Raw genomic sequence first — 11708 nt, forward strand, 5'->3', positions numbered from 1 at the left:
ATTGTATTAATAAATACAAATATATAGTGATAGATTTCGAACCTAATAAATTAGATAATATATGATAGAATTTTCAATCTAAACTCATAAGTAAAATACAAATCCTGGATTAGCTTCGAGTTATATATGCAACTGCAAGTAGAGTAATGTTCCATGGTTTGTAGTGCAAGGGAAGCTATTAATTATTACAATGCTTTATTCTCGGTAACTTTTATATATTTCATGTATATACATGTATTTTATTGCTTTGCTTATGTGAATTACTAAAAGATTTCATATTGCATAGAGAAATTATAATTTTAAATGTATTCGTACTAAATGGTTTAAGTTGCATCAAATTAACAGCATTCTGTGCATGGATAGGTAACTTGGAATTTAGAATAGATGGTGGGATATTAATTAAGTCTATTGTAAACGTAGTCTTATGCCCTCTGTGTTGTCAATTGCTCAAAATCGATCCCATCAGTGATATGCTGCATCATTAATTAACTTATTTTTTCCACAACTTACATCTACGCATCTTTAATTCCTGTTTCAAAATAACAACTCCCTCCAAACTCACATGTACAAATGCCTTCCAAAACTTTTGCATAGTAAAACTTAAGAATTTAAAGCCTTTCAATCTATAATGTTTAACAGCACAAACTTAACAGTATAAGTAGGAAGAGGTTTCGTATTCCCCATAATTAAAGATATGTCTATTGTCATTTAAATCAAACTGTTTCACCAAAAAAGTCCGTTAAATCATGTCACTTTGACCATTGCTTGGTACATGACTTACTTAAGTTTTATTAGGCAAAATTCACCATCTCGCGCCTTAATTTTTTATCTAGGATACTTTCAGTTTAATTTGACCGACTCTAATGTGTTAGTTATCGACACATGCTTAACGTACAATTAATTTTTCAAATGACCTGATTGTGTAAATATATGAATAAAATTTGGACTAAACCTATTATCAATGTTATGAATTCTATGCAACTACCATGGCTTTTGGGTTTAAATTTGTATGTCACGTCCAATTGTCAATGCAATGCATATGCAACACCTCCAAATCTTGACCACGGATAAGATATATCATGACTACCTTCATATAACATTACAACCACTCCATTCACGCCTCTTCCCCTAATTTCTTCTTTCTCCCAACTCTAAGCTGTACTTCCTAACTCAAGAAACCAAACTTTATTTATTTTATGTTGTACCTCCGACCGAATTTACAGTTTTTTCTCCCTCCCAATCAGAGACGAATTTAGAATTTAAGATTTATGAGTTCCTATAACAATCAAGTTACTAATATATAATAATAATTGAGTTAATAAGTCAAATATATATAGATACTTAGTGAATTTCTTAATACATATATACAGAGGTCGGGTAAAAGCTATCTAATTTAGGTGTATTAGAAGCGAGTGCACCCTTACTCCCAACTTTCTTTGGAAAAAATTATAGTCACAAGAAAAATAAAATAATTTTCAGAAATACCAAACTCGTGCATGAGGGTCCCGTGTATGATGCTAGAGTTTCTCAAAATCCGTTTCCGCTTTATCAATTTAGTCAACCATCTTGTTCTTAAAATCATTTAATTATGCCGCAAACAGGCAGAACCCATGCAAATGATGCAATAGCTCTAGAAACAGTTCATATATTTTATTACATATATAAAACAGAATGTGAAATAGTGGCCATTGGTGTTGCGTACAGGTTGGTTGTTTGTATTTTTTTTCCTGCCAAATAGTCACGGTTTCTCCCTCACAGTCCCACTCTCCAGCTGACCAAAACAGACATTTCGCTATCAAACAGTAGATAACAAGACAAAGAATCGTCACGCATAGAGGCGGATGGAACCTATATTCAACGCATTCAACTAAACCCAGTATTTTCGATAATAAACATAGATATACTATATGTGTGAAAAATCATTAAAATTTGTAACAAATATTTGTCGAATACATGATGTTAATAGTAATATGAATTCTACAAGCAGCGCTAAAACTCTTAAAAGCTTAACCAAACAAGTTTAAATCTTAGGTCCATTTCTGGTCATATAGGATATGGCATATGGGCATAAGGTAAAATCAAAATTCAGGATAGATTGGTCTGGAATGAGCAAAGAAACAAAAAAGATAATACGGATAGGAGTATAGCGACGACTTGTCAGATTCTCTTCCTATGCTCTTTCTTATTCTTTTCTCCCGGACCAATCATTTTTACCTCATGCATAACACACATACATTCTTTTTTCACACTCTGTGGCCCTTTATATAGTACTCCTATTTCTTACTCTCATTATCTCATAGGGATATGGCTAGTTCCAGGATGAAATTATTAGAACTGCTTTTTATCCTAATGTTGTTTGCTATTAGCACAAATGCGGCTAAAAGGGGTGAGTATGCCAGGAGGGATAATACATTGAGGGTAGCTAATGAAGATGGCTACTTGAATTGGATTAATCGCATGAGTTCTCGCAATCATTCTGTCTTTCAAGAAGCGAAAAACAAATTAGAGCCTTGCAAATTAATTAAGGTGAATAAACATCCCAAGTCTGGGGATTTTACTACGGTTCAACAAGCTATCGACTCAATTCCAATAGTCAATTCGTGTCGAGTGGTTATTTCCGTTAGTCCTGGAATTTACAGGTAATTTTGCGCCACATTACACTTCTTGTCCTGTTTTCTGCATCTTGATTCTGAACGATAAGGCATTCAATATACAGAGGAGAAACAGGACATTTTGAGCAAATTGCTAGTTAATTATGTGGAATTTTGTCTAATTAAGGTTAAAATTTTGCAGGGAGAAGATTGAAATCCCAGCAACAATGGCTTACATTACCCTGGAAGGTGCTGGTTCAAGCAAAACAACCATCAAATGGGATGACACTGCAGATAGGGCAGGAAAAGATGGCCAGCCATTGGGAACTTATGGTTCTGCAACTTTTGCTGTTAATTCCCCCTACTTCATTGCCAGAAACATCACCTTTAAGGTAATTCTGTACTTTGTTAAGTTTATTAGTAGTAATTAGATGCATGTATTAAGAACTAATGCATGGGGTGATGCGTGTATCAGAAGCGAAGCTAGAATTTTTAAGTTTATGCATCTGAATTCTAGAAAATGTAACTTATGGTGTTCTTCATAAAATATCTATTCATATTAAGTGGATTTATTAACACAAATATAGGATTTGAGCCAAAGTAGGCGAAGCTCTAGCTCCACCCCTGCGTATATTCAAGGTATAATTCTTGTACTGACAGTAGAAAAGGTTTTGTACAATTGGAGTGTCGGAAAAGCTAGTCTCCCTTTTTATAACAATGACCTAATAGTATAACAGTTAGTTTACATTGTCGGAGTATTGTAGTTAAACTCATAATTAATTCCTCCGTGAACAGAATGTAGCGCCACCGCCACCATCAGGGGCACTGGGAAAGCAAGCGGTGGCATTAAGAATCTCAGCAGACACAGCGGCGTTCATAAATTGCAAGTTCATTGGAGCACAAGACACATTGTATGATCAGAGGGGCAGGCATTATTTCAAGAATTGCTACATTCAAGGTTCGGTAGATTTCATATTTGGAAATGGGCTGTCTCTCTATGAGAATTGTCATTTACGTGCCAAAACAAAAAGCTATGGAGCCTTGACAGCCCAGAAGAGGGAGAGCTTACTGGAGGAAACTGGATTCTCTTTTTTGAATTGCAAGGTTACTGGATCTGGTGCTCTTTATTTGGGCAGGGCTTGGGGTACTTTCTCTCGGGTCGTCTTTGCTTACACTTACATGGATAAGATCATCACACCAAAGGGATGGTATGATTGGGGGGATAAGAACAGGCATATGTATGTTCTTACTTATGCAAACTTCGTACTTTTTACCCCCCTCCATGTATATATATATATATATATATATATATATATATATATATAGATCGTCCAATATGGTTGATAAGGCTGCCATTGAATATTAATTTGAAATGATTATGTTTTTCCTCAGTTTGAGAAAATAAACGAGGTGCTAGGTAAACTGTAAAAATGAATTAACTGAGTTTACATTGCTCTGCAGGACGGTATTTTATGGGCAATTCAAGTGTTCAGGACCAGGGGCTGACCATGGTGGCAGGGTGCAATGGTCCAGGGAGCTCACTGAACAAGAAGCCAAACCTTTCATCTCGCTCAGCTTCATCGATGGTCATGAATGGATTCTTAATATTTGATGATTTCTTCGGTGTCAAGCTAAGCCATGGCAGTCTTACTCCTGTACAATTGCACAATCTATCTGTGACATATTGAAAGTTTAACCTACACAAGAAGTTAATTTTTCCCAGCCACCATAATATAGCCAATTTCTCATCCACGCATCTGAATTGTTGCTGCTTAAGAGCTGCACATCCTTCCACGACCACGAAAATAGAAAAAGTAGCCCTTCCTCTTAAGTCTTATCAAACCGGAGTACAGTCATGCAAGAATAAGCGCCCGCTTGGATTGTCTTATAAGTTATTTTCAACTTTTTTTTGAGTGTTTGGCTAGCCAGCTTATAAGTCATTGTGTTTAAAATAAGCCCAAAAAAATAATTAGACCCATCTGGCTTAGCTTATCTAAAGCAGCTTATAAACTGGAAACAGCTTATAAGCCAAAAAAAATAAGTTGGGATAAGCCCATCCAAACAGGCTCTAAATTATATTAAGTGTCCGATTTCAGAAACTGTTACTTTTTCTTATGGTATTTTGTTGAAAACTTTAATTTTTTCAGGAAATTTCCTTAATTTGTTTCGGAAACGGACCCAATTAACTGACTAAGCTGGGCAAATCCACTGAACCAATAAAATGGGTCAAGTGGCCCAGTAAATTGTCAAGAAGAATAGACTGCAAAAAGATATGCCTGCACAATGCTTATCAAATCACATGCCACCAAACTTCGCCTAACTGAGGAATGAGGCAACGAGTATTGTATTACAAGAAGATGGGAGCTATGTATTTAAGTTTACATGAGATGTCAATTACAAAATAAACTGTACAATTATGAACAAATGTACATGGTTTACAATTCCACCATGACGGTCAGTTAAAAGCAGACCTGCTTTCTTCGAGTAACTGAACTGTACAATACACCAACAGGCAGCCTGACAAAAACAAACTGGACAAGTCAACAACCAAAAGGAATAAACAAGCCTTCAGGAAGATGAAATCAAAAGCACAATGGAGAAAGATATATGCTAGAATTTACTGGTAAATAAATATAGGTCCACTTGATGTCAATATCATACATAGAGAGCATCAGATATCAACATCTCATGTTCCACATTGTAAATGGAGAAGATATCCAACACTCCTAGAGAACGGACACTTCTTAAACGGCAACCACTCCAGCAAGGACATCTTACAACCACCCCTTGATATGCAGCAAGGACAACCGACATCACCACCAAGGCAAACGGACAAAATAAAAAGGGAGGGAATATTACTGGGAACTGACAAAAAACAGATAGTGATAGCATAATCTATTTTTGCAATGAATATGCAAACAATTGTCATCAAGTATAGGAAAATGATGTAATGTTCATATAACAAATGGGTCTCCCAATATCAGAGGAAACTGAAAGGTAAACACAGGCCACGCACCATATAGATCATCAGGACTGGAAGAGAGTTACAGTCGCAATGTAACCATTCTTCATCACCTGTGACAAATAAGCAAGATTCTAGTGAAGCAGTAGGAAATGAAAACACAGAGAAGGGAAGAGAGATAAAGTGTATAGCAGAACCCCCAATGTGGGGTATACAGACATTCATTTGAAACCAAAAAAAATCACCTCAAAGGCAAGATTTTGGTAGCCATATACAAAGGTAGATCCAAACGGATTGCTCGTAGAGCCTTGTGTTTGGATAGCAGCTCGACCGCAATCCCCTAGTATCTCCTGCAGAATCATTGCAACTTAACAATGAGTCAGCATGAAATTGAGCCCAGATAAAGAGGTGGTCTGATGATAGTTCTATACACCGAGTACCAGTACACAACAGTTTACCCATTAGTTCTAAATATCATATAACATGAGCGCAATAAGTAAGAACTCCCAACTTGATAACCTCAAAGGAATACCAAAAAGACCAGAATAATTACGAATCAAACAGAAGAATTCACCTTAACTTGTTCCCATTTTGTGCTGGCTGTAATAGTAGCTTTAGAGGAGTTCATATCCTGATGATACGGGCCTACAACTGCAGACAAAATGATACAAAAAGTATTAAAATGAATATCCAATTCTTTTACATCGATATAACAAAAGAGGGCTTTAGATCTTGAAAGAATCAACTCACAATCAGAACAATGGATAACAAAATTGCACTTCATGTATGAATTAAAATCAGCATGCCCTGGATAGTTGGTGTGCAAGACAAATTTCTTGATTTTATGTGTCTGCAAATTAACCACAATAATCTGAGAATGAATATCGACTTCATAACATGTGCTCATGGAAACCCATAGGATGACATACCTGCCCATCAAATAGTATATCTAAGCCACGAGTAAAGTAGTTGTAGAAATAATCACCACAAAGAGTTGTCCTCGGCCGGGGATCTGAAGCAGAATGGATCACCATTTGATCAACCTGTACAGTTGACGAAGTCAATCTCCACCAAAAATCTAACATGTAGAAACCTGACAGAAGCTCACAAGAAGTTGGGTATATCAATTTTCTGTTAGACACTAAAGAGATCAGCAGTACCTGTTTCTGATGGATTCCGCATGGTCGACCTAATTCGGTCCAAACATCCTGCATAAAGACAAGATAAGATAAGGTTGCATAGTTGATTCAGTCATCAAAACATATGTAATAAAGGAATAGGACGAAATGCAGTCCATGAAGAACAAACCTACACCAGGCTGCACACAACATATAAGCACAAATAGATCCAAGCATTCAAAAAACAAAAGTGAAACTACTAAAAGAACTAAGGTCAACACCTAGTTCAATTATGAGTTAAAATAGGTTTTAAGCCTCTTGTTGCCTTTCTAACTTCAGGAAAAATCTAACTTCTGCATTGCAGCCCATTCGTGAACTTCATTTTCGGCAATAGGGATACGATTATTGGATGGAATCTAGACTGAAGACAGTATCACATCAACACAATTAGAGTTTTCACTATATTAAGGAAAAATAATCCAACGGAAGAAAGAGAGAGTTAAACAACTGTAGCCCATGATTAACCCAAAAACAATCTAAAGAAAGAGGAATTACCTGTGGTGATGCACCAAAGGGGATGTGTTGGCCACCAATGCTAAACCGTAATTCTTCCCCCAGCTAAAGAAGAAAACATAACATAATCATATGTAAATCAACTGAACAGCATGTCAGAGCAACTTCAATCGGCAAACTTAATAAATGTCACTTGACACATAATCCAAGTGACTCAATTTAAACAGATCTTTTATGATCCAAACTACTGCACAAAAAGATATAAGAACTCTTGTCTCTTTTATCTTCGGAATTGGGAAAATACTACTAATCATTCATTAAGTACTGAGATTCGGCATTATAGAGCACGAAAAAAAAAATGACAATAAAATCAAACTAGACATTCAAATCTTCTCTATTCAAAGGAATAGATGAGTGGTAGACACTGCTGCTTTTAAAATTCTAACCTCAAAAGGTTAGCCATTGCAAGTGGAGAAAGAACTATAAAAAATAGTAGTCATTGCAAGTGGAGAAAGAACTATAAAAAATAGTAGCCATTGCAAGTGGAGAAAGAACTATTAAATGGGACGGCACCAAATTTAGTTTACTTTAATTTCATTTCCCTTCCATCACAATTTGAGACAGCACTAAGATGAAAACTAAAGCATCATCAATTTGATGCAATATTACAACTTTCTAGCTCACAAGTTTGAGATTCTCTGATGATTGATTTATAACAGAGCAAGACAAACATATCAGCCAGAACTGTAAAATCCAGAGGTCTATTTCCTTTTTCAATGGCCATATATTTGGAAAAGCGAAACAAAAATATAAGAAGCTGACATAACAGTTCTCCTAGCAAAGAGAGCTGTGAAAGGCAAAATTTAAGCACATTAAAGCCAAAACTAATAAGCTCTAGATGTGAACGCCCTTTATGTCAGCTCTATGTAATGAAAAGAACCGCAAGCACACAAAGAGGATAACCTAAAAGAGCTTTCTCAGCGAAAAAAACTAAGAGCTCCAGCTAAAAGGAGAACCTAAACTTACTATTCATACATTATTCAATAAGAAATCACTTATAACATTAGAAGAGACTGCAGAAAAACTTCAGTATGGACATGTAAAGGACGAAATAAACCTTAACATGCACTTCTTCCATGTAGACGCTGCCAGCAGGCAGAGGAGGAGTACAGGCCTTGTCCATCATGGATCCAACACCAACTTTACTTCCAGTAGAACTATCATATATTGATACACGGCAAGTAACTGGAGTTGTGCCATCTGGAAACTCCAGAGGTAGTTCCGCTTTTGAAGTGGAAAGAGAAAGAGAAAGAAAGGAAAAAAATTAATTTACAAGCGTAATGAGTCTGCACAAGTGTGAAAAAACAAAAAATAACCAGGAATACCTCCTCCATCACGACAGCAATCTGTATACTGGGAGGGAATTGGAAAAGCAAACGACAATCCCTGTAAAGTTGCAAACTATCAGAGCCCTCAACACAGAACTAAGTGATGGATAACAGAATTAGATTTAAATGTGGTATTCCATAGACATAGATCACACACTGGATAAAATAGAGTGTAAACTCCTCGGTCCTTGTCATATGTTCCTGGATAGGTAGGCCCAAAAAGAGTATAGACGGCTACAAAAGTGGCTAAAGTGGACGGCCCGCTGCAAGTAACAAAATCAAAAGACAATATTTTAATCAACAGAAATGTCAGGAGGTGTAAGCACAGCATCACGAAAATCTGCCCATTTAAGAGTTGTGAAAGTAACCACTACAAAAACCTACCCTATTACAGAGGTGGCATAGCGCATCTGAAGCCGTTTTACATCGAATATTTCAATAAGACGCAGTCTCTGCAACAGGTAAGACTTGAGAGTGTCAGAGATACTTGAAAAAATTGTTTCTAGTCATCCATTACCCAAGTAGAAAGCTCTTGAGCTAACTTATAAAGGAAATAAATCTTATAAAAGAGAAACTTACATAAGAAATAAGTTCATGATATAGAAAATTATAAAAGAAATAAATTTAAAAGAGAATCACATAATTTATGGCTTTTTATACTGCTTTGAATTGCTTATTCTTGCGCCGAGGGTCTACCGGAAACAGCATCTCTACCTCCCAAGGTAGGGGTAAGGTCTGCGTACACTCTACCCTCCCAAGACCCCTCTTTGTGGGATTTTACAGGGTATGCTGTTATTGTTGTTGTTGTTGTAATCACATAATCTTAGAAATATTTTTTGAAAGGAAATTCCATAACTCATTCCATCCTAAATCACATACCACTTCGGAAATGTACATGATCTAGAAAGCTAGATATTAAATGTTACCATGTTATTGATACTTCTCCAAGTACATTCTCTTTTTTAGGGTAAATCAAAAGGAATTTCCTTAATGTGCACTGAGACAATGCCAAATGGTAATGGGTAAAAGGTGTTTAGCATTGAGCCTCCAAAAAACTATTCACAGATCTACAAATAACCGAATCACTTATTTCCACCAAAAGTATAGGTAAAACAAGGTAACTAATGATCTTCAGTATCCGCCTTTCAACTCCTTCAAGCATTCCCCATATCATACAAAAATGGCATCACGATGCTATTTCCAAAATTTCCTCCTTCCCCCTGTTTTGCTCAACCTCCACGTTGCAAGGGCACCTTCAACTGTTCAGGGAATTAAATCACGGAATACACCACACTCCCTACTTCCACTGCATAGTAAAAAAATGTAATGAAGGAGCACAGTATTAGTTTATTCCCCCTTTTCGCTTTTGATAACACTAAATTAAACTTTAATATATTTGTTGCCAGGTCCTCCGTTTCTCCAACTACGTGCACTTGTTTCTTCATGAACGCTCCAAACAGAATTCAATTCCATGAAGTTTGCCCCTCAGATGTGAATTAAAATAAGTTAATAAATGATCAAGATTACAAAGTAAAGGATAGAAATGTCTCAAAAAGATGGCATTGCCACCATATTTTAGCCATGCATTCGGAATTGCGAATCTAGTAAAGAATAAGCCATAAATAAAATATCAATAGTTAACTTGAACAAAGTACAACCAATGATCTCTCCATACAAGGTAAAGAAATCTTCTCATTAACTAGACCCGAGCAGCAAGAGAAAGGCATGCTTCAAATCTAATACCTGTGACCAGGGATCAAACCGCAGATGAAATCCATGATCTGGGAAGCTAATGACGATGTCAAGTTTTAAGGGCTCCTGCAGAACACAAATTGAGCATTGAAATTATTATGTAATTTTCAAGACGCTGGTATGCAAAACTAGCCATGTCCATAATATTGATTACGGTGTATCATATATGAGGATAACATGTACAACCTGAAAATTTCAGAACCAATTTATGCGTGCAAACTGCAGAATTCTGGTTTATAAACCCATTTTAATGGATACGTCCTACTACGAAATATATTACTGGCTCAGTTAATCACAACTAAATGGGGAACTTTTCTATTCAACCAACAAAAGATAGTAAAGGTTTATAAACCCAGACTAAGAAACAACAAGACACTAAATAACGCAAACGGAACTATTTAAAACGCATACTAGTCAGCAATCCGTAAACTGATTGTGTTGAACTACAAAACAACTAAATGTTCAGAGAGTAAAATTGATTTAAAATGACATCTAATTGATTTAATATGACATCAAAGGTGCACGATTTGATGCCACCGCAATAAGGAAAATGTATTAACCAAAAAAAAAAAAAATGAACTATGTAAAATTCACCTGGGAATATCGTCAAACAAATCACCGAAAATATTGTACCTAGGACAGATACAACCTGAATCATACCTCATCGTAATACTTAACATGGACAACATCATAAATGTTAGGTTGCTGCTCTATCTGTGCAAAAGCTTCGGAAATAGAACTTCCTGAAACATTTACAAGAAGTCAAGAACTAACACATGTGAAATCAGCTAACACTAAACCACAACAATCACAATTCAACAAAAAAAAAAAAAAAACTAGAAATTAAATGAATTGATCTACCTATTTGACAATCGATGATCTAATCGGTACGGTAAAAAAAGCATGAGTTGAAATGAAATTCGTTTTTTACCGAGGGTAAAAGGACCGATGCCAAAACCAGGGCGGAGATCGAGAACAATAGAGCCCATGGCTGTGCCTTCGCAACGGCGTCTTGGTCTCTGCATCATTTGTTGTTGAAATATGTTGAATCGCGATTGTGACTTTTAAGTCTATTATAGATAGCTTTAAGTAGGAGGCAACTGACAACGATGTGGCAAAGGCGAGGATGGATGGAATCTGGTTATGACATTTGGTATCCAGCACACGCAACGTTACGGTAATATTGTGTTTTTACTCAGTTCAAATGGGCAAAATTGAGCACCATTTGACCAGACGTAAGATTGTAGCTTTCTAAATGGAGAATTTTGATTAGAATTCCGATGACTTGGGCAAGTGAATTTCAGGTATGTTAATTCCAAAATGAAATTCAGAATTGTAAATTTACAAACTTGTCCATCATAGCGGTGGGTTGGGTTCTGCATAC

The 11708-nt window shown here is 36.2% G+C and overlaps 2 protein-coding genes across 5 annotated transcripts; one reads left to right on the plus strand and one right to left on the minus strand.

Annotated features, from left to right (window-relative positions):
• The first annotated feature begins 2197 nt into the window (after positions 1-2197).
• On the plus strand, positions 2198-4498 carry LOC132621405 (probable pectinesterase 53). Of its 2 annotated transcripts, none has more exons than XM_060335661.1 (4): positions 2198-2639; positions 2794-2983; positions 3387-3799; positions 4053-4498. In XM_060335661.1, the coding sequence occupies exons 1-4, from the start codon at positions 2305-2307 to the stop codon at positions 4201-4203; spliced, it is 1089 nt and encodes a 362-aa protein (XP_060191644.1). In that variant the 5' UTR covers positions 2198-2304; the 3' UTR covers positions 4204-4498. The 2 variants fall into 2 exon arrangements, with proteins under 2 accessions (XP_060191644.1, XP_060191643.1); XM_060335660.1 differs by having other exon boundaries at positions 2201-2639; positions 3387-3829.
• Positions 4499-4864: 366 nt separating this feature from the next.
• On the minus strand, positions 4865-11488 carry LOC132621404 (PHAF1 protein At3g51130). Of its 3 annotated transcripts, none has more exons than XR_009575508.1 (16): positions 11256-11488; positions 10985-11067; positions 10316-10390; positions 8957-9024; positions 8730-8835; positions 8570-8630; positions 8302-8468; positions 7227-7289; positions 6714-6761; positions 6483-6596; positions 6304-6403; positions 6128-6204; positions 5799-5903; positions 5608-5666; positions 5253-5377; positions 4865-5108 (listed from the first exon to the last, which is right to left on the minus strand). XR_009575508.1 is itself a non-coding variant. In XM_060335659.1 (15 exons), exons 1-14 carry the CDS (start codon positions 11350-11352, stop codon positions 5619-5621), a joined length of 1212 nt encoding a protein of 403 aa, XP_060191642.1. In that variant the 5' UTR covers positions 11353-11484; the 3' UTR covers positions 4865-5108; positions 5608-5618. The 3 variants fall into 3 exon arrangements, 1 of the variants encoding a protein (XP_060191642.1); XR_009575507.1 differs by having other exon boundaries at positions 5213-5377; XM_060335659.1 differs by lacking the exon at positions 5253-5377 and having other exon boundaries at positions 11256-11484.
• Positions 11489-11708: the final 220 nt, after the last annotated feature.

This window comes from Lycium barbarum, chromosome 12 (assembly GCF_019175385.1).
Source record: "Lycium barbarum isolate Lr01 chromosome 12, ASM1917538v2, whole genome shotgun sequence".
Classification (NCBI taxonomy): Eukaryota; Viridiplantae; Streptophyta; class Magnoliopsida; order Solanales; family Solanaceae; genus Lycium; species Lycium barbarum.